This window comes from Sinocyclocheilus grahami, unplaced genomic scaffold (genome assembly GCF_001515645.1).
Source record: "Sinocyclocheilus grahami isolate Dianchi unplaced genomic scaffold, SAMN03320097.WGS_v1.1 scaffold165.1, whole genome shotgun sequence".
Lineage (NCBI taxonomy): Eukaryota > Metazoa > Chordata > Actinopteri > Cypriniformes > Cyprinidae > Sinocyclocheilus > Sinocyclocheilus grahami.
In genome coordinates, this window is record NW_015505344.1 from 111,188 (window position 1) to 134,500 (window position 23,313).

A 23,313-nucleotide genomic window follows, 5' to 3' on the forward strand; every position below is an offset into this window, starting at 1 on the left:
GTACAATTATGTACAATATTACGAGTACAATATTTCTAATTTGTGAGTGTCTGTGGGTGTTTTTGTGACCACATTCAAACTACTATGCTGAGCAACAGCACCTGCTTTACTCATCTTTCTGTGAAATCAGCAGCTTTACTGTATCCATCGAGGCAGGAACAGTAAATTCCCACAGACGGGCACTGATGGTCCGTAAATCAGCAGAGTAAGATGGCAGGATCTGGGAATGGCTGTTAAAAAGAGATTGACCTTGCTGAGATTTTCATTGTCAGCCTTAATAATATCGTTGGACCCTTGGAACAACGTCATCCCCTCCACAAACCCCCAGCCACTTATTCACTGTCAGCAGTGATCAGCCTGCAGGAGACAGCCATGATTAGACCTTGTTTGTAATTGACCCTCTCATGGTTGGCACAGCCACTTCAGGACACATGTGTCACGGGAAATGCTACACACAAACACCTTATTTGCACAATCGATCATTATTGTAGCTTAACATGCTATTATGTTGATGTTTAAAGTGTTTTGCTTTGTCTTTTCACACTCTCAGGAGCCAGAGGGGACGTATTTGGAGAAGGCAGACGAGCTCTACTCTCTGATGTGTGCTGTCACTGACAAGGTAAGCAGGGAAGTTCACTGCTGCTGTTGTGAGTCAGTCGTTACTGTGAGCTGAATTTTAGCAAGGCTTTTAAGGCGGAGATGGTTTGTAGCCTGTTGGCTTAGATTTTTTTGTTGATCAGCGAGTGGAGATGGAGCACTTGTCACGAGTAGTGTGGACTAGTGCTCAGCCAGGCAGAGTAATCAAATTGCCATTTTAAGATGGCTAACAACTATGCCCATCTGGGTTATTAACACAACCTTTTCATATGAATTGTGATCAAATATTGTTTATAGGGATGCACCGATATGAAAATTTTGGCCGATACCGATAACAGAAAAAATGAGCCGATATGGGCCGATACCGATATGGTGGCCGATATATCGTGCATCCCTAATTGTTTAAATGAAATGTTCAGCAAATTAAGGTTCTTTGCTATGATAACCAGTACAAAATTTCTCTGCCTATACCGATTATTCAGAAAACTGATAACGATAAGGGAAAAAAATCTCTCTCATCTAATGCTGTAAACTATACAGGGAAGCCACTCATTTGGTATGTTGCTATAATAATAGAGGTTAAAATTAACAACAGAGACCAAACTACCGTATTCAACTGCTATTTATGTTCAGATATAATAATCGCAGTCAAATAAAAACAGAAATGTTTGCATACATCTCAGTTGCACGTAAGGTAGTTTTCATAGAAACTTCTTATGACAGATTTATTCAAACATACATATATAATTATCAGTAAATAAGCTCGGTCTAGTGTTTTTTAAGGCTAAATAACCAACTGTGAACACTGGATAACTTTCCTGATGTTAATGCAATGTTAAGCGACATTGATTACAAGCTGTTTTATTGACGTCTTTCTGATGTTGAAACACTGATCAAGTGATTACATGAGAGAGGATACATTTCAGTTAGTTTTACTTTATCCTCTGAAGTTTATTCGTGTTTATTTTGTGCCGTAACTAGTAGTAAAGGGGAAGGGACTCGCGTTCCTAAGGCACTACGGCAATCTGTAATGCTACATTTATGAATGTCAAAAGGGCATTTATTGCTTGAATTTTGTGATAAAGTTGTCAAAATTAGAGCATTGAGACTTTCACTGCATCCAAAATCGAATACTTGCCTACTATATAGTATGCGAAAAACAGTATGCTCAAAGAATAGTATGTCTGAATTCATCGTATGCAAAAAAAAGTATACCAAAAGAATAGCATGTCAGAGTATGGGGAAAAACAGTATGCCAAATGAGTGTCCAAATTCATAGTATACAAAAAAACAGTATGCCAAAAGAGTAGTATGTCCGAATTCATAGTATGGGAAAAACAGTTTGTCAAAATAGTAGTATGTCCGAATTCATAGTGTGCGGAAAAACAGTATGCCAAAAGAGTAATATGTCCGAATTCATAGTATGGGAAAAACAGTTTGTCAAAAGAGTAGTATGTTTGAATTCATAATATGTGGGAAAAAAGTATGCCAAAAGAGTAGTATGTCCGAATTCATAGTATACAAAAAACTGTATGCTTAAATAATGGTATGTCCGAATTCTTAGTATGCGGAAAAACAGTATGTCAAATGAGTAGGATGTCCGAATTCATAGTAGGCGAAAAACAGTAGGTGAAAAGTACCCTGATGATCTACTGCTTCTGCCCGGATTTTGAAGTGCACAGTCAAAGGATTCTTTATTATCCCATGAGGCCACGGGAGATAATTTATGAATAGCATGAATATTTATAAATAGCACATGATAGTAACAACATGGTAGATGTAATACATCTGAATTTCCTTCATACTACCCATATTCATACTACAATGTACTTTTTTTTAACTGTCTCAAAGTTCAAATTCAAATGTAGTACCTATTCAGACAGTATGTGATTCCAGATGCACTGTTTGTCTCTTGTAACCAAGAACAAAGCTCTTTGCGATTACTGGACAGGAGGTGCGCTAGAAATAAGGTTTGGTGAAGGGACAAACCATGGACCTGGCAACCCTGGCTTAAAACCTTTTCCATATAAGCAGCACATCATTGCTTTTATCAGTCGACACAGATTATTAGCTGATGTGCTGGTGCATCCCTAATAATACGTGGCTTTAAGGCAACCAAGGCAGCCAACTAGGCAGGGTAGGTGATTTGGTTCAAAACCATTTTTTGTTATGCTGGTTGAAAGTCTCTTCACATTCCGATAGCAATCACCAAGTTAAGTGGACTAAATGTATTTATATCATCTGTGGAAGGCGTAGGATCATTAAATGTTTGTCCAATCATATGCCTCAGTCAGAGGGCTACAATAAGCTGCTTGTCAACGTATGTTTTTGCCTGCCTCCACGTGCCCTGTTCGCGCAGACATGATAATAGACATTGCATACCAAGCAAGAATGAAACGCGTTATTGTAATATTATACGCTTTGTACTGTAATGTTTTCTCACCAGTGAATGAGACATGAGGTAATCTGACAGCATTGCATTCAACCCTCCACCAACGCCATCTCACGTTCACGTGTTTTGGGGGAGGCGTGGCTTTGGAGAGTGATTTGCAGGGAGGGTGGAGTCTTATGCTTTTAAAGCTAGCTTGCTCTCTGAAATCACCCACCTTTAATTTTTGACGTGATCTACCTTCCGATTCGACTGGTAGACTGTAAAATGAGCAAATATCACATAGGCTTACATTCACTGAGGAACGAATGAATAAATACTTAAATGAATTGATAATGTGAGAACAGACAGCAGAGTGTTAGGAAAGGGTTTCCTGGGACAAGTCAGCTATACAAAATATTTACCGCAGCACGCTGTGATTTACAGAGGCGATCGATACAATACTACAATCTTTCATATAGAGCATCTCACTCGCTTCCTCCTGCAGGAAATGAACCACTTGCACACGTCTGTCAGAGTCAGAGACATCAGACTGGGCTTGAAGATGAACTGATTAACACATAAAGCCTAAGTGTTTATTTTCTCTCAGCTCAAGCATTTAGAGTAGAAGAGGGCCTTCAGTACCCCATTCTACTGAAAATGTGAGACCAAATTGTTGTATTCTTGATTTTATGAGCCTCCTTAATTAAGAGGGGGTGTCTGTATACTTCCGGCCTATTGAACATCAGCTGTTCAGGGAATTAAATACAGGCAAAGCACAAGCTGCGTACCTCATAACTCTGTCCAAAATACATTATTTTAGCCTCTTTAAAATGTCAAAGTACAGTGAGGCCAGATGGTCCCCGCAATCCCGTCCATCTGGAGGGACCGACGGGTGTTTTGGGGTTTGTTGCTGTTATCCGCCTCTGAACGCGTTCAGGTCACCATAGAGGTTGTTCCCTCTTCCTCATGGATCTCCTGACGCTTTTAAAGTGAGTCCGGCTCTGGCAGGACCATTAAGTGGATTAGTTTCACTCACTCGAAAGGGAGTTGGATCCTGCCGGCGAGCTCAGAGCCCGCTGCGTTTATTCAGGAGATGTATGTAAATAAATATATAACTGGAGAGCAGGAGATATTTTTTTTTACCCTCCCTCCCGACTTAATCTGGGGGAAATGTGCCTGCATGGGGGGAATCGAGCACAAAGGGAATGTCAATATTCTCTCTGCTAGATTAAGGATGTTCTAAAACGGGATTTGATGACCTCAGGAAAAATCTATGATGAAACTTGAATTCTTAGACGCAGGTGCAGGGGTTTTTTTTCTATATGAAATAACCTCACCTCCTCATTTACACAGCTCATCTTCTAGTTTATATATACTTGAGATTTAGCTCTTTTAGTTAAAGGAATGTTCCGGGTTCAGTACAAGTTAAGCGCAATCGACATCTGGGACATTTTGTCAATAACCACAGAAAATAATATACTCTTTACCAAGTTCTTTAAAACAAGCACAAATTGATTTTATGGTAATGCTTTTACAACCTAAGCATATGAGACAAACTGCTGTACTAATATAATAATGAGCTGTAGTTGCTCCATCACAAAAATAATATAATATAATTAGTGCTGTCAAATCATGATTAATCGTGATTAATCGCATCCAAAATTCTGTTTTTGTTTAAATAATGTGTGTTTATTGTGTAAATTTATTGTATATATGAATACGCACACCTACAGCATATATCTTGTAAATATTTACATGTATTTAATATGAAAATGTAACATGTTTTTCTTAAATATATGCATGCATGTGTGTGTATTTATATATACATAATAAATATACACAGCACACACACATACAGTATATTATGTAAACAAAAACTTTTATTTTGGATGCGATTAATCGCGATTAATCGTTTGACAGCACTAAATACAATATATGACATAAGATAAGCTGTGGTCATTCCTGTCACAAAGGTCATGGAACAATCATGGAAATGTCTGTGGTGTTCTCATTTTTGTCGATTGAAGTATTATTGGAGACATTTGTACAACAATATGTTTGTTTAAATCTATTAATTCTGAAGTTTGTGCCTCACATACAAGTGAATATCTGGCCCAATAATTAGAAAAATACGTATGTGTAATTGTGAATATAAAACAATTGACTACAAGTAAATGACTAAAAGTATAAAAATATATTATTTTAGAAGTTAGAAGACTATGGACAGTTTGGGCTTATGAAAGCTGACTGAGAGAGCCTGCTATTAATAAGTCGAGGTACTGATATTAATCAGTTACGGGCAATATTCCTTAGGATGCATAAAAGAACTCTCGCAGTGCATTCTGTCCATTCAGACTCTGCTCTCTCTCTTTTTTTTTTTTTTGGCATTTATGTCTAGTTAACTCAATTAGACCATGTGATGCAGATAAGACCCATCTGAATATCATTGTCTTAGGATGGAGAGACCGAGATAGAGAGGAAGCACCACTGATAACCGTTACATCTACATCTCAGCATTTCCTCTTTGAAGATTGTTCTACTTCAGCTGTTCCTGCTCACAAGAGGGAGAAACATTTCCTTAGCCTCCTATTCCTTATTCCCCCCCCCATATCATCGTGTGGAAACTCATTCTTTCACCTTGACAGAGTCATTCTGTAGCCCTCAGCTGCGGGAAGCATTGTAAGCAGGCGGTTCATGGAGGAACAGCTTCTTAAGAGCTTATTTTGTTGCAGTGGATGAGAAGGAAAGGTGTGCTTTGAGCGTGTGACGTGAAACACCTGGTCCTTGGCTTGTTCCAAACCTGTACGAGTTTCTTTCTTCTGTTGAACTCAAAAGAAGATATTTTGAAGAATGCTGGTAACCAAACAGTTGTTGGTCCCCATTGACTTCCAAAGTATGGAAACAAATTTTACGGAAGTCTGTTTAACACATTCTTCAAAATATCTTCTTTAGAAGAAAGAAACTCATACAGGTTTGGAACAACTTGAGGGTGAGTAAATGATGATGGAATTTTCATTTTGGGTGAACTACCTCTTTAATTAGCCCTATCTATCTATCTATCTATCTATCTATCTATCTATCTATCTATCTATCTATCTATCTATCTATCTATCTATCTATCTATCTATCTATCTATCTGTCTATCTATCTGTCTGTCTCTCTGTCTCTGCACTTCTCAAAAAGCACTGCAAATAAAACTAGCACTGATTATAAAAAATATATAAAACAATTGACTACAAGTAAATGACTGTCATATATCCTTCACTGCCTTTGATATCCCACAATCCCTTGTGTGTGTACTGCAGCATATTTAATTAGTTCAATACATTTTTATCATTTAATTTTCTACGTAGAAATAGACATTCTACTTAAATATTCAGTTGACTAGCTCACTTAAATATTTTCCAGATCATCAGATGTTATGTTTTGACGTCTTGAAATGTGCTCTGAGACAAGTTGCTTTTAATACAATTAAGTCTATTAAATGAATAGTTCGCCCAAAAATGAAAATTCTGACATTCATTATTACCTGCACATCATTCCAAACCTAAGACTTTCTGTATTCTGTGGAGCACAAAAGAAGATGTTTTGAAAAAGTTCAGATTTTGGCCCCATTGACTCACTGTATGGCCAAAAACAGATTGAACATTTGTGTTGTTGTCTTTGACATGTTTTCTGTTCCTACAGGTTTAGTGGCTTTACACATGAGCCTGGCAATATTGAACTTTTCCCAAATTAAAAGAGCAGTATGCAAGGCGACTCAAGTCTTGATTACAATATCATTATAGCACTCAAATCTGTGCCAATTGCCGTCTCGCTCCATGCAGCTGTCATTCGGCATATTTGTCATCAGCACTGCAGAATGCTTCAATCCTCTTTGGTCTCCACTGGTTTCTGCATGCTGACCAAATCAAATGTTTTTTGAATGTCCTATGCAAATATAGCCCTCGAATTTCAACATGTTTTCAAGAAGGACGTGAATAATTTAAATGGCCTCCGTTAAACTGCTAATGTTGCTGTGAGATGAGATGACCCATCTGGGCTTCTGGGAAATTTGTCACAGCTGCATATGAAGGCTGAAGACGATGTACGGCGAAAACAGCCAGCGCTGGTGTTTACCACCGAGAGCTGGTTCCCTTTCATGCAGAGCGCTCATTTCAATGCCAGCTTGTGTCCTTATTTACAAACTTTGCTTATTTAATGTCAAGAGATTTAGCGGATTACTGCATGTGTTAAGTAGAAATCTGTCTTGTGCTCTTTCTTTGAAACATTAAATGTCATGTAGTCTCCAAATCCATATATCAATGCTTTCTGGCAAACGAATGAGCAAAAAATAAATAAATAAAGCAAAAAGGTAATAGATCTGATGTCCTTTTGGTTAGTTTACTTTCAAATGTCAATCAAATGCAGTAAATAAATACAGGTTAGCATTGAACATGGGCATTTTTTCCCCGCATTCAAGTCTTGATAAAACATTTTTAATACAGATTTTGATACGTCAAATCGGATTTTAGTTCAAACTTAAACTTACTTTATTTTAGCTAGCTGCCAAAGCAACATTTATCGTTCTTATTGAGTTTGAATTGATGTACTAAAATTCATAAAAATGAACAAATAAAAATCTAAACTATATAGGCATATTTAAAATTAACAGACACATACAATATTACAAAAACTTTAAATTAAATGAACATAAAAAAAGAGATATCATTTCATTGCACTGTCCAGTTTACCAGCAAAATTCTGCAAGAATATTCCCCAATGATTTTCTTTAAAAAAAAAAAAAGTTTAAAGCATTTGATTAAAAGCAATAATAAAATAAAAAATAATATAATATAGGCCTAAGTGTGAATGACCTGCACTTCTCAAAAAGCACTGCAAATAAAACTAGCACTGATTATAAAAAATATATAAAACAATTGACTACAAGTAAATGACAAAGTATAAAAATATATTATTTTAGAAGTTAGAAGACTATGGACAGTTTGGGCTTATGAAAGCTGACTGAGAGAGCCTGCTATTAATAAGTCGAGGTACTGATATTAATCAGTTACGGGCAATATTCCTTAGGATGCATAAAAGAACTCTCGCAGTGCATTCGGTCCATTCAGACTCTACTCTCTCTCTTTTTTTTTTTTGGCATTTATATTTCAAGGGAGTATTTTATCACAACATCTGTTTTATTTCCGACTCTTAAAAATAAATACAAAAAACTTCCATAAAGTGGATTATGCATAGCTGGTGTAGAGCAAACGACCCATGAGGCTTGGCTTATGGTCTCATGATGAGACTGCTGTTGTTAAAACTGATATTTCACAATGTATTTTAATGAAAGCAGCTGAATATAAGAGACTTCTTTCGAAAGCACTGGTATATATTCTTATTTGTAAGTCAATAAATAAGTAAATGTAAGTGTGTGAGGGATGTGGAACATGGTGTGGTGTTCTTCCAGTCTTTATACACTGGAGGAATTTCACCGCATGGTAGTTGGCTGTGTTTTTCAGCAGGCTGGGCAGCGCAGTGGGATGTGAATATACTGTCTAATACAGGGGTTAATCCAGAATCCTCTCGAGCTCACACAAAAGAGACGAATCCACCTGTTCTACTAAGCTTTGCTTGAGTTTCTTAGAGCGTGGCCTGATCGTGACGGGAATTCTCCAGCCAGAATCCTACTGTGACATTTACAAGAGGCCGGCGAAGAGAGTGAATGTGGTTTCGTTGCCGGTCAGATTTATCTTTTTTTATTGTGTGTCAAATGTTTAAATTTTTGTTATAGCTGTAAAGTGTTTGTTTCAATGAGATACTATTATAGTTTGAATTAATAGTTTGAATTATAGTGTATTTGAATTTTTGTTAAAGTTAGTTTTTGTGCGTGTGAGTTTTTTAGTTTTTTTTTTTTTTTTTATACGTCTAGTTTTATTATTTTTTTATTTCAGTTTTAGTTACTTTAGTACATCAAGTTAAACTAAAAGAAAATGGGAAATGTTTTGGGAACTAGTTGAATTAAAAATTTTCAAATACAAAAATGTTTTGTATGGTTTTTGTCTTCATTCAAATCCCAATTTCTGATTTTTTTATGAAAACCCAATTGACAACACGTATATCAGAAGATTATATTTTAAAATGTCATGTGACATATTTAGAAATGTGCACTCAAGCATGTGCCGGTCTGACTGAAATGACAGAAATAGTGTCATACCCAACAATAGACTCCATATATTTGAATATTGTGTTTCTGAATTGAAGTCTCTTGCTAAAAAGGGAAGATAAACAGAATGAATTAGAGAAATGAAAACGAGTGATGTAGTTTTATATCAAGAGGAAGATGAAACACTAAAATTAAGGCAGAGGAAATGAGATGCACTGTAAAATTTTGATTGAATATTAGGCAAAACAAGCTAAAATGAAGAAGACAAATGCTTTGAATGACATATGTGACATTGCAGCGCTTTAAAGATTTTTCTCTATCTGCAACAACTGCATTTATATTTCAGAGGCTGGTCTTATTTGTGCCAACTTTGTTTCCCACGTGGCTCATTATTTTGGGTTTACCCTTTGCCTCCGTAGGTTCTCGCCAGGTGTCCAGGTGTCTAGACCTTTTTGGTCTCATGGTTTCTTGTTAGGCTTTCACGTAATGAGGCAGAGAATTAAGAAAGTCTTGGCAACAAGTTCACATTACTGAGATCTGCCTTAAGCTCCTCTGGCCCCGATCCAGTTTCACTGAGAACTGAAATCCGATTTTTAGGTGATTGGCTGAAAACAGAAGAGTGAAAGAGGGGAGGTTTATTTTTAAGGGTACAATGCTTTGTTGACTAAATGAAGTTTATGCACAAAGGACGAGAAATACTGTGCCTCACTGTTGCTTTTAAATAAAAGGCTGGAGGGAGCTACAATATTTAACTTACAAATCAACTACTGCATCAACACAAAGTTACATTTCTGAAATTACCTCAAGAGTAAGGAGATAGCCTATTAGAGTTCTGATCATGACAGAACACGTGAGATGGATCGCAGTGCATATTAATAAAATGGGCATGATTATAGTAAACAACTCTGAGGATTGTAATATGTAACATTTTAAGCAACATCATAAGCAAGAACGTCGTTGTTCCTAAATATCAGTCAATAATAATAATAATAAATGTTGTAATTTGAAGCGCAGGTAATCAGCTGTTACCAATTCATGAACATTGCTGGATAAGTTACTGTAAAAAAAAAAAAAGAATTAATTACTAGGTATTAATATATTTTCAACATTGTAATTAGATTACTGCACTAATTACTCTATCTAAAAAGTATTGCATTACTTATTTACTTTCTAAATCCCATATCAACCATGACCAGCTGAACAATACAAGGATAGACATGAAACTGCTTTTAATTCTTTCAAATAAAATTGCATAAATTAATTCTTGAATTTACCTAAGTATTTAAAGAGAGAAGATTACTTCGAAAGCATTTTAACATTAGGCTAGATGCTAAATTTTGATGTTCAATTCACTGCTGTTTTATATAGGATTGTATAGAATACAATTCTAATTTTATATAGAGTTGTTCTCTGCCGTATTAATGCAATTACATCAGAAGTAGCCTAACTGTAATTAAGAGTAAAATTAAGAGCAACCCTTTACTTCACTGCTCACAAAGCGGCACTTCACTTGTTTCGCTCCTGAACGAATCAGCTTTTTGAACAAATAGATTGAATAAATGGTGTTATGCTACAGCCTAGCCTGCACAGTATCCTCACCGCAAAACGGTGCTGTAATTTTATGAAATAATATAAGAAAATAATCTTTAAAAATCACTGTAAATAACTGTCCGGCTAATCACACAGATCTCTGTCAATAAAACATCTAATTATAATAAAACATGGACATTTTCTTATTCTAGCCAATCAGAATGCTTTTGAGGCGCTTAGGAAGTCCATATATGGGAAACCGGTAGCTGAGAGCACGGTAGTTCAACTCGGAGCGGTTTTATGAGTTTACAAAGTGTGAAATGTGTCCAGAAGTGCTTACACAGGCATCCGGCCTAAAGGGAATAGAAAAACGGGAAAATAAAGAGACCAAAAAAAAAGAAGCAAGACGAGAGTGAACATCGTTAAAGCTTTTCATCGCTGGAGGGAGCCAAGAGCTTCAAAGCACGTGTCAAGTGTACTTAACTTAAGAGGTAAATCTGTTGCTTGGTAACCATGGATACACCAAAACAGCAGTTGTGGAAAAAGAAAAGGTCTGTCAAAGTGGTTTACCGTACCTTTTATGCGCTACAAAAGTGTCTATGTGCTATGTTTCCAGTAAATTCCTTTTGCTTTGTCTAATTCAATGACATTCATGTATTTTTAGTTGTCTGTAGCCTATACCTTTCAGGACATTTTCCGAACAAACCATATGCTGATACTGAATAACCCAGTTCGCAGGTTCCAGCATATTCATGAGTGCTTGCTAAATTCTCAAGGCTCTTAAATACCTGAGGTGCTTCAACCATCTGACAGGTTGTTTATTAAGGATGGACGAATCTGACAGATGCACGATGAATGAGAATTTTCAAACAGAGTGAGAAAGGAGGAAAGAAATATTCACTGTTATCTGAGAGGATAATGAACTGCGAACGAATGGCATCGGCGATTCAGCAAAAGCCATCTGTTTAGAAGTGTGTGACAATAGTGACATCCTTTACTGTATTTTCAATCATTTATACATTGTGCATGATAAATTGACCTTGATATTTGACAGTTTTATACCAGTGAAGTAACTTACCGCATTGTAACTTTATATATATATATATATATATATAAGCATTTCCCTGTCAATTTATTTAAAAACCATCATCTACATCTGTCATCCCCAAAGAACAGCTTGGGCCATTTAAACACTGTGGCATTTGTGGAAAATCCCCTTTCTTTTCATAAGCTTTGAAGATTTGTGATTCTCCTTGCTTCAGTCACCTGGCTTAAGGAGTATACGAAGCACCCCCCCCCCCCTTCATACCCTGTTACATTTCACGCTCATGTGGAACTGCGGACGTCGCAGGAATGTTGAAACGGCAACATGACATTTAAAAGCTGACCGCCTTACTGCATCGTCACGATTCTCTGTCAGAAAACAGAAGGGTAAGACGGGGTTCTGCTTCACCTCAAAAAGGGAACTCACGAAATGGGATCTTTTTACAAAGGTGGCTGGCCATGCAGCATTAAGATTCTGGTGGATTATCTGAAGTAATTTATCTCCGTCATGTGCAGTTGATGATTTTACAGTGATACTGTAATTCAAATAATGTTTTCACAGCAGTGAACCTACATACTGTAGATATTTTTAATACTTTATTATAGATTTTTAAGGTCCAATTCTCACTAGTAACAAACTATTAAATGGCACATATTATGCCCCTTTTTACAAGATGTAATATTGGTCTTGGGTGTCCCTAGAATGTGTCTGTGAAGTTTCAGCCCAAAATACCCAACAGATCATTTATTATAACAGCTGGAAAATGTCATTTTTGGGGTGTGTCTAAAAAAGCTGTTTTGGAGTGTATTGCTTTAAATGCAGATGAGCTGCATATTCCCGCCCCATCTCCAGAAGAGGTCGTTGCATTTATGTCTCTGCATTGCATATCTACAGCAATAAACGGCTGGTAGAAGCAACATAACTGAGAGCGAGAGAACCGGTGTTTAGCTGTACGTATGGAAAGCCAAATGCACTGAAAGTGGGATGAAACAGCACAATGTTACAGAGCTGCGCCGCGCTGACCTGTCAATTGACCGTGCTACGAATGGCGCAAACTAATCTCACAGGCTGATCAGTTAAACATACTTAAATGTACGCACACAAATACGGTTAAAACGCTAAGCACTAGGGTGGTTGTGTTAACACACTGCCAACACACAATTATGTCCGAACACCATGTAAAAGTGGATTTTGCATAGGTGCCCTTTAACTACGACTTTTGTCTCAATAAACTACTGATTTGCTGCTCATTAATAGTTAGTAAGGTAGTTGTTAAGTTGAGGTATTGGGTAGGATTAGGGATGTAGAATATGGTCATGCAGAATATATGCTTTATAAGTACTAATAAATAGCCAATATGTTATTAATATGCATGCCTATAAGTCAAGTCAAGTCAAGTCACCTTTATTTATATAGCGCTTTTAACAATACAGATTGTGACAAAGCAACTGAACAGCATTAATTAGGAAAATAGTGTCAATAATGCAAAATGACAATAGTAAACACTCATTTTTCAGTTAAAGACAGTTCATCATTGAATTCAGTGATGTCAACATCCAGCTCAGTTCAGTTTAAATAATATCTTTGCAATCATGTCAACGATAACAACTAGTTAATAGTGAGAACTGATCCCTATATAAAGTGTTACGTTTTTTAACCATTGCATGATTTGTTTTGGAGGGCTCAGCTTTATGTAGTTTGGCTACTTGTAATTTTATATTATTATTTCTTTAAAAAAATACAAAACCACTTTTAATATTTGAGAAAAAATTGCCTGCAATCAGATGCATGAAAATATGTTGTCACTTTTTACTTAGAGTTTATTCCTGTTAATCCTTTCATGAAAATACTGTAATACTGATTTTGGCATGGCAAGTTTACAGTAGTATTTATTTATATACAGTAGTATTTCATACACAGTCAAAGAACGTTACAGAAAAATTATTTAAAAAAAATAGTAGCCATGAAATGCTTTATAAGAAATTAAAAATCCAGTACGATAAAAGGCAATAATTAAATGGGTAGGATTAGGGATGTAGAATATGGTCATGCAGAATATATGCTTTATAAGTACTTATAAACAGCCAATATGTTATTAATATGCATGCCTATAAGTCAAGTCAAGTCAAGTCACCTTTATTTATATAGCGCTTTTAACAATACAGATTGTGACAAAGCAACTGAACAGCATTAATTAGGAAAATAGTGTCAATAATGCAAAATGACAATAGTAGATCCCTATATAAAGTGTTACGTTTTTTAACCATTGCATGATTTGTTTTGGAGGGCTCAGCTTTATGTAGTTTGGCTACTTGTAATTTTATATTATTATTTCTTAAAAAAAATACAAAACCACTTTTAATATTTGAGAAAAAATTGCCTGCAATCAGATGCATGAAAATATGTTGTCACTTTTTACTTAGAGTTTATTCCTGTTAATCCTTTCATGAAAATACTGTAATACTGATTTTGGCATGGCAAGTTTACAGTAGTATTTATTTATATACAGTAGTATTTCATACACAGTCAAAGAACGTTACAGAAAAATTATAAAAAAAAAATAGTAGCCATGAAATGCTTTATAAGAAATTAAAAATCCAGTACGATAAAAGGCAATAATTAAAAATTTAACAAAAGAATGTACAAGTTAAAAAGAGATAAGATTCTACATTAAAACAAATATGAGGGAAATAAAAGGACAAGAGGATTAAATTCAAGGTACAAAGAGTACATGTTTAAAAGTAAAGATTTTCCCTTTTTATCACAAACCCTTATTTTTCATTGACCCTTTTAATATTTACACATTTCAGCCACAGTCTAGTAACACCTTCTGAAAGTCACTTTCTTACAGGTCATTTATAACACTCATTTCTTTCAGGAGTTAACACATGTTGTTCACCTATTATCAGAGAACCTTTAGAGACAAGAAGACTTAAAAAAAATAGTAGCCATGAAATGCTTTATAAGAAATTAAAAATCCAGTACGATAAAAGGCAATAATTAAAAATTTAACAAAAGAATGTACAAGTTAAAAAGAGATAAGATTCTACATTAAAACAAATATGAGGGAAATAAAAGGACAAGAGGATTAAATTCAATGTACAAAGAGTACATGTTTAAAAGTAAAGATTTTCCCTTTTTATCACAAACCCTTATTTTTCATTGACCCTTTTAATATTTACACATTTCAGCCACAGTCTAGTAACACCTTCTGAAAGTCACTTTCTTACAGGTCATTTATAACACTCATTTCTTTCAGGAGTTAACACATGTTGTTCACCTATTATCAGAGAACCTTTAGAGACAAGAAGACCTCTCTGGTGTGTATTAGCCATGAGCAGAGCTCCAGATCAGTTGATCACGCACTCTGATCAATATGTGGTCTCGAGGAAATTGGCTGGGGTGGTTGCGCTACAGAAAAACGTTCAGCTGACAGCTGTGACTGAGGGGCTCCTAGTGAGGCTGAGTGTTCCTGCAAGCTGGATGATGTTGCACACCAACCTCATTATGTACTTCGAGGAGGCCTGATTGAAAAAAACAAGATGTAATCACTGCTATGAGTTTGTACATTATCAATTATCACTTTCCAAGAGTTTCTCATGTTCTTGTAGTTTTGTCAAAACAGTTCATTTTACTTGTGGGTTTACAAAGGAGCTGCGGTGATGTGGAGATTCAAATTTGTATGTGTATAAATTAATATTATATAATAAACTTAATGTTTATTGACACACACACACATATAAATATTAGGATATCTCTGTATAATTAATATGATATAATTAAAATAAATTTAAATTTACATATATTTATAAATTAAAATGATATAAATTTAATTTAGAATTTAACTAAATTTTTCAATTAGTTATATAATTCTATATCTTATAAAAGCGTATTATTATGAATGATATCTCTTCAATTATGAGGCTGAGTGTAATATATTTTGTTTTGTTATATTTCATTTGCTGACTGAATGAATCGGCAGTATGCAATATGCTAAGTGTGGCACTGCATATAGCTTTGACAAGAATGAACTACATTGCATAATGTTTACTTACTGGCTTTACATACTCTTTGAAATACAACTGATAGGGAGTGACATTAAATTTGCACCTTTCTTTCCTCTGACTGAGGTAATCCATGTTTCATAATTATAACTTTTTTGGGAATGTGGTAGAATATTGATAGTGGATTTTTGGCCTTTTGCTGTTGGAGCAAAACCTGTACCATGTCCCCTGCTATTGTTTACTTCAGCACACAAAAATATGAGAAGGGTCCAGCTTCAAACAATTGAGCATATTTGCTGACTCTCATTTATTTTATTTTTTTTACTTTAAATCCAAAGATTTGTACTTTTTTCTGACATTTCATTCACCACACCTAAGGAAAAACCAGCAAACAAACATGAACAGTGACTTTTTCTATTCAGCTTTTAGTGCGTAATATTAGTAATTAAGGGAAATTCTACATTAGTTTCACATTCCATGCTACTCTAGTTCTTTATAGCGTATAACAGGGTATGTGATTGGCCGAGGCTTCAGTCCACCTTCATCAGATTCCATTTTACCGCATGACTGGGCCGTATCGAATCCCTGATACTTGGGTCCAAAACTGTGACCCACTTACCATCCCCTGCCTTCTGTTATATCTCTCTTCTATGTTATTTTTCTTTGTTAATTGAAGTGTTTTCATCCCTCAGTCAGCTTGTTTATTCTATAATTACAGACTTGATTATATGATAGTCTCCAATAAATGTTGTAATGTTTGTGTAAAACTGCTTGTTCTGTCAGGACCACTATCGTCAAAGATGATTGACAATTAGCATATAGTTTGGATTGGCGGTATGGTTCCGTTCTGGGCAAGAACTCCCTGCGCCTCCATGCAGCCTAGCATGGATGAGAGCAGGGAGAGCCGCGATAACCCCCCCAGGGTAAACAGAACAGAACCAACATAAATGTATTGCAGATATCGTTAAAGTTCAATAATGTTATGTACACATTTTAGAATTAGTCTGATTCAAAGGAGAATCAGAGGGCTGAATCATGACTGACAGAGGAGGAGTTGGGGATGGAGGAGGGTAATTAGCTATTGAGCAATGCAAAAACTGCTGATACTATGAATACTTAGATAGGTGTCGTATTCCCATAGGTTAATGGAGATCAGCTGAGAGTCAGCTGATGCGAGCTTGACTAACGTGACCTCCCAGAACTAACGCTAGGCTTGATTTCCAGTTATTTTCCAAGCATATTTTGAATAATCTTCATACAGCTCACAACAACAGTTATATATATAACAGTATGTCAATGAAGAACCTTCAGTATCCATGGAACCTTTCCATTCCACAAAAGGTTCTTTATTCTTAAAACATTTTTTTCGGAATGGCATATACATTTCTAAGTGTGCGTGTACCTGCTGCATCCAGTTAATGTCTGTATGGAGGACTTCAGTACTAAGTTGGAATCTTGTTTATAATCAGCTATATATGAGGCTTCCTCTCTGAAACCCCGAACAACATGACGATTGAACACTAAAAAACACGCCTTTGTGTAAAAAGAGGTTTTAATAAGAGAGTTCCTGTATTTATGCTCTGAAGTCGTTTTCCTAATGATACCATTACGCCTCTCCAGCGCTTCTTTGGGTGTGAACGCAATGACATCCCCGCCTTTCGCGAAACCCCCTCCTCTCCTGAGCAGAGTATCACATTCACACAGTAACTCCATAGATCACTCCTCATACACCATCCTGCACTAAAAACAAAACAAAACAAAACAAAAAAACAATAAAGGACGTTAAAGAAAAGACCAGACAACAAGGCGAGCAATGCTATCTTCTGACAATGCCTCATCACCACCGTTAAGAGTGAAGCAGGATGAATTTCATCTTCTACACATTCTTGGCATACTTTTATTTGGGATCGCAAATATTCCTTCTCCATACCCTGCTCGTCCAGCCCGCTCATTCTCACCCGCAGCCCTGCCACATCCTTGCGCGGATAGGACACACCGTGCGCCTGGGTGCCCTCCTGCCTCCCCGCCAGTCGGTCCGGGTGCGGGCGGCTCTCCACCGCGCCCTCAGCGGTCTCGCCGAAAGCGGCAACAACTTTCTTCCGTACAACTTGAGCCTGGACGTGGTGGCTCGGGAAGCCCCGAGCGGAGACCCCGAGTCGCTCTTCAGGTGTGTGTGTCAGGATATAGTGGTCCAGGGGGTCTCGGCTGTGCTCGCCTTCCCTCAGACGCAGGAGGAAATAGTGCAAATGGAATTTATGTCCTCTTTTTTGGAAATTCCTTTTATAAGCATCATTGAGCACGGAGAGCCTCTCAAAACCCAGGTAACGCGTTTCATTTAAGCAGCAAACCTGCTCCTGTTTTCAATCGTGTGTTGATTTGTTTGACTTTTTAATTGCAACTTACGTCTGTCAGGACCACTATCGTTAAAGATGATTGACAATTAGCATACAGTTTGGATTGGCGGTATGCTTCTGTTCTGGGCAAGAACCCCCTGCGCCTCCATGCAGCCTAGCATGGATGAGAGCAGGGAGAGCAGCGATAACCCCCCCAGGGTAAACAGAACAGAACTAACATAAATGTATTGCAGATATCGTTAAAGTTCAATAATGTTATGTACACATTTTAGAATTAGTCTGATTCAAAGGAGAATAAGAAGGCTGAATCCCGACTGACAGAGGAGGAGTTGGGGATGGAGGAGGGTAATTAGCTATTGAGCAATGCGAAAACTGCTGATAATACTGAGGGACCTTATATTTGAATACTTAGATAGGTGTCGTATTCCCATAGGGATCAGCTGAGAGTCAGCTGATGCGAGCTTGACGAATGTAACCTGCCAGAACTAACGCTACGCTTGATATCTGTGACGCGTTTTATGCTCAAATACAACTTGCGTGCATCTGTTGACTGGGAACGCACAGGAATTGGTGTGAGTTTAGGGGGGTTTGGAGGCGAAGGGTAATTAAGGTTTGAATCCCCCCAATTAGCCTAATGCTTGAAATACACCCCTCCCCCAAATATTCCCACCCTTAGTGGTTAAAGCACTTTGTGGGGCCGTATGCATGTTTTTATTACATAACATATGCATTTCAAAGTTGTTTTCAAACAACGTTTAAATAACAAAAAAGTTTTCCCGAATGCGGTAATTGTACGCTCCAAAACAGAAATCGCGTTTCCGAGGAGGTAACCATAGCAACAGTTCGCTCCAACACTTTCCATTAAGATTACTAAGATTACTATTGGACAGTTGCATCGACAAAACATTATCACTTTTTAGATGCGTACAAAATAAATAGAACACTTTTTTTAGTGTTTTATTTATAGCGTTTTAGTTGTGAAACGTTATAATTGTCACAACAAAATAGTTATATTAAAAAAACGTGGAAAACATACTGATCTGTAATAGGCTACATCAGTGGATGAATGTGAATTCTTCAAGGACAAGATTCTCCTCTTTTTTTAAATCACTTTATTTTACATTTTGTTAGATTAATCAGCAGGCGACAATCTTAAAAAGTAAAGCCTTCAAGTAATAAGACTACAGTAAAGAAACGGCTTAGTAAAATATATTTGTCATAATTTATTAGAATAAACACATCTTCTAGTGTTATGACCTTGAGCACAAGGCTAATAATGATTCAATGAACTGTAGAATTCATATCCCTGTTACTGTCATCTAGGGGCGTCATGCACTCATGATTTTTGAGGGGGCACGAGTGGGGGGAGGGGGAGGGGGGGTGGACTCGTTATGCTTGCAGATATCGTTAAAGTTCAATAATGTTATGTACACATTTTAGAATTAGTCTGATTCAAAGGAGAATAAGAAGGCTGAATCCCGACTGACAGAGGAGGAGTTGGGGATGGAGGAGGGTAATTAGCTATTGAGCAATGCGAAAACTGCTGATAATACTGAGGGACCTTATATTTGAATACTTAGATAGGTGTCGTATTCCCATAGGGATCAGCTGAGAGTCAGCTGATGCGAGCTTGACGAATGTAACCTGCCAGAACTAACGCTACGCTTGATATCTGTGACGCGTTTTATGCTCAAATACAACTTGCGTGCATCTGTTGACTGGGAACGCACAGGAATTGGTGTGAGTTTAGGGGGGTTTGGAGGCGAAGGGTAATTAAGGTTTGAATCCCCCCAATTAGCCTAATGCTTGAAATACACCCCTCCCCCAAATATTCCCACCCTTAGTGGTTAAAGCACTTTGTGGGGCCGTATGCATGTTTTTATTACATAACATATGCATTTCAAAGTTGTTTTCAAACAACGTTTAAATAACAAAAAAGTTTTCCCGAATGCGGTAATTGTACGCTCCAAAACAGAAATCGCGTTTCCGAGGAGGTAACCATAGCAACAGTTCGCTCCAACACTTTCCATTAAGATTACTAAGATTACTATTGGACAGTTGCATCGACAAAACATTATCACTTTTTAGATGCGTACAAAATAAATAGAACACTTTTTTTAGTGTTTTATTTATAGCGTTTTAGTTGTGAAACGTTATAATTGTCACAACAAAATAGTTATATTAAAAAAACGTGGAAAACATACTGATCTGTAATAGGCTACATCAGTGGATGAATGTGAATTCTTCAAGGACAAGATTCTCCTCTTTTTTTAAATCACTTTATTTTACATTTTGTTAGATTAATCAGCAGGCGACAATCTTAAAAAGTAAAGCCTTCAAGTAATAAGACTACAGTAAAGAAACGGCTTAGTAAAATATATTTGTCATAATTTATTAGAATAAACACATCTTCTAGTGTTATGACCTTGAGCACAAGGCTAATAATGATTCAATGAACTGTAGAATTCATATCCCTGTTACTGTCATCTAGGGGCGTCATGCACTCATGATTTTTGAGGGGGCACGAGTGGGGGGAGGGGGAGGGGGGGTGGACTCGTTATGCTTGTCACGTGACACAGCAGCCACAAAAGCACTGTATAACTGACACAGGCTTATGTTTTTTTCCCCCCCTCTAAATAAAATAAACGTTTTAACTATATTAGGAAATATCTCGATTCTCGAACATAAGTAAATGCGTTTTGCACCAGATTGTTATTTAAACTATAAGTGATGGGCAAAGTAGATAGTGTAATCTACTAACAACACATAAAAACCCGACTTTTTATTTACGTAAAGGCCTACCAGATATGGGTGTCATGCCATACAATATTTTTAATATGACTGACTTTGTATTTAATGTGAATTTAATAACAATATTGTAAGTTACTATAGCCTATTATAACATTTTCATTTTACAGAGAGCAAAGAACATTTACATTATAAAAGAACATTTTCACTTCAGTCTAGCCAGAGTTCAGACACTCTCCAAAACTCCCATTTAAATCCCTGAAGCTGTTTACACTGTGAAATGAATATTTTACTTACATTCATACGCACATCTGCACAGTCAGCGAGCAAGTGAACAAAACACAGCGTTTCAGCGATGACTCATCTGAACGTCTCTGATTAGCCATTGCATTCATAAGCTCAACAGAATTGTATGTGATTGGTTATAATGCAGCGCTGTACAAACGCGTCTGTCTCTGGCTCAGCGCCAGCCAAAGCACGAACGCAGATTTGAATTTAGCAAATGATGCTGTGCAGCACTGAACGATCTAATCACACAGGTGTGATTGTATCAAATATAAAAAATATTATTCGGCTATTTTTTTGTGGAAGCTGCGTTTAAAATCCACTTGGATCAGAAATCTGAGGGGGCATGTGCCCGGTCGCCATGATTTTGCCAAGTAAGACATGTTCCTGGATCAAGATCTTTTGATGATGCTGGATCAACATTAATCAAGCATAGCATTAGTTCTGGCAGGTCACGTTAGTCAAGCTCGATTCAGCTGACTCTCAGCTGATCCCCATCAACCTATGGGAATACGACACCTATCTAAGTATTCATATATAAGGTCCCTCAGTATTATCAGCAGTTTTCGCATTGCTCAATAGCTAATTACCCTCCTCCATCCCCAACTCCTCCTCTGTCAGTCAGGATTCAGCCTTCTTATTCTCCTTTGAATCAGACTAATTCTAAAATGTGTACATAACATTATTGAACTTTAACGATATCTGCAATACATTTATGTTGGTTCTGTTCTGTTTACCCTGGGGGGGTTATCGCTGCTCTCCCTGCTCTCATCCATGCTAGGCTGCATGGAGGCGCAGGGAGTTCTTGCCCAGAACGGAACCATACCGCCAATCCAAACCTAACCCTACCCATAATTTATTCCTAAAATCAGTGGGAAATGATAGCTGATTAACAAGAGTGTAGAAGCACCTAATCCTGATTGTAAGCCTAAAACTGACATTTCCTGAAAAGTTATATCTCTATTCTAATTGGTTGATTGGAATGTTGTTCCAGGATCAACAAGGATGTTGATCCAGGAACATGTTGTACTTGGTGAAATCACGCTCAGCGCTCACTTTGAATGGGCATGACGCCTCTGCTGTCATCCCTGTTATCCATGTTATGTTGAAGGCATAGCTAAATCCTAACATGTAATCACCTTTTTAGATTATTATGTTTTTTTCTTGTCCTTGACAATGAAAATGTGTCACCTGTGTAATTTAGATCCACCAGACTGGACAGAAATCTAATTGACAAAATAACAAATATTAATTACAAAAATCTAGATGAGTAATTAGATATAGGACACAAGACACATTTTCAAAGATGGCAGGCTTAGCGTAATCGCCAAATCAGGTGCTTGTCAAACAATTTATGCAAGACCTGACCTAACTAATTATCTACCATGCCCTCAATTTATGTGCTACCCGAAATGGCCTATAATATGAGTCAGAGTTTTATGTTATTTTTTCTCTCTCTTTGATGTCAATGTAGATTCATTTTTGTCGAGATTTTGGCTTCACTCTGAGATGCAGCTTGATGTGGACAAGCCCTCAGGCCACAACAGATCTCCTCAGCTTGTGTGTTAGGTTTGTGTTTGGATTGTTATGATCCACCTGCTCTATAGGAGAAAATGTTTCTCTGACAGGTGTGTTCTCTCAAGCAGAAATAGATGCCGCATTGCATTACACTCAGTCAGGTATGTCATACGCCGAGACAGTTTCACAGACATCAGTGTCAAATGAGATGTTCTGCTAAAATGCTGGAGTTGATGATATGGCCTGGAATACATTAGATGGTTAAAATGACATTTGCATGAAGCAGATTTGCTGTTTGCATTTAATTGTATTTCTCTCGTTTGTTTGTTGTCATGTTTGATGCTGAATTGTTGGCATACCTAATGATATATTATGCAGTTCATTTGAGTGTATTGGATATTTTGCACCTGTCTTGGCTGCGGAGGGAAGCTTCATGTGCTGGTGTATTTGGCATGCAGCACTGGCTGAAAAGTACTTACATCACAAGGTACTTTAAGAAATTAAAAAGGGAGAAAATACGGTAAATCGTACAGCCAGATGTGGAAACGCATACATTTGTCTTGTTTAATATCCATCCATTAAAATATCTTCAGGGGCTTCTTAACTACTGTCCAAATATTTAGTGAAAATCCAGTGAAATTCTCCACATCTAATCATTCAACTTGAGCTCATGAGTATTTGTATGCCTTTTTAATTTAAAAATGTGTGGTTCT

The 23,313-nt window shown here is 36.9% G+C and overlaps 2 protein-coding genes across 2 annotated transcripts in view; both read left to right on the forward strand.

The window, feature by feature from the left end:
- wdr18 (WD repeat domain 18) overlaps positions 1–688 on the forward strand; it is a 65,246-nt gene extending 64,558 nt beyond the window's left edge. Inside the window, exon 9 of the mRNA XM_016282721.1 lies at positions 551–688. Within this exon, the coding sequence (XP_016138207.1) occupies positions 551–673 (123 nt within the window). The 3' untranslated portion in view covers positions 674–688. The remainder of the gene's footprint in view (positions 1–550) is intronic.
- Positions 689–17,423: 16,735 nt separating this feature from the next.
- LOC107593144 (glutamate receptor ionotropic, NMDA 3A-like) overlaps positions 17,424–23,313 on the forward strand; it is a 75,389-nt gene continuing 69,499 nt past the window's right edge. The window contains exon 1 of the mRNA XM_016282751.1: positions 17,424–18,016. Within this exon, the coding sequence (XP_016138237.1) occupies positions 17,558–18,016 (459 nt within the window). The 5' untranslated portion in view covers positions 17,424–17,557. The remainder of the gene's footprint in view (positions 18,017–23,313) is intronic.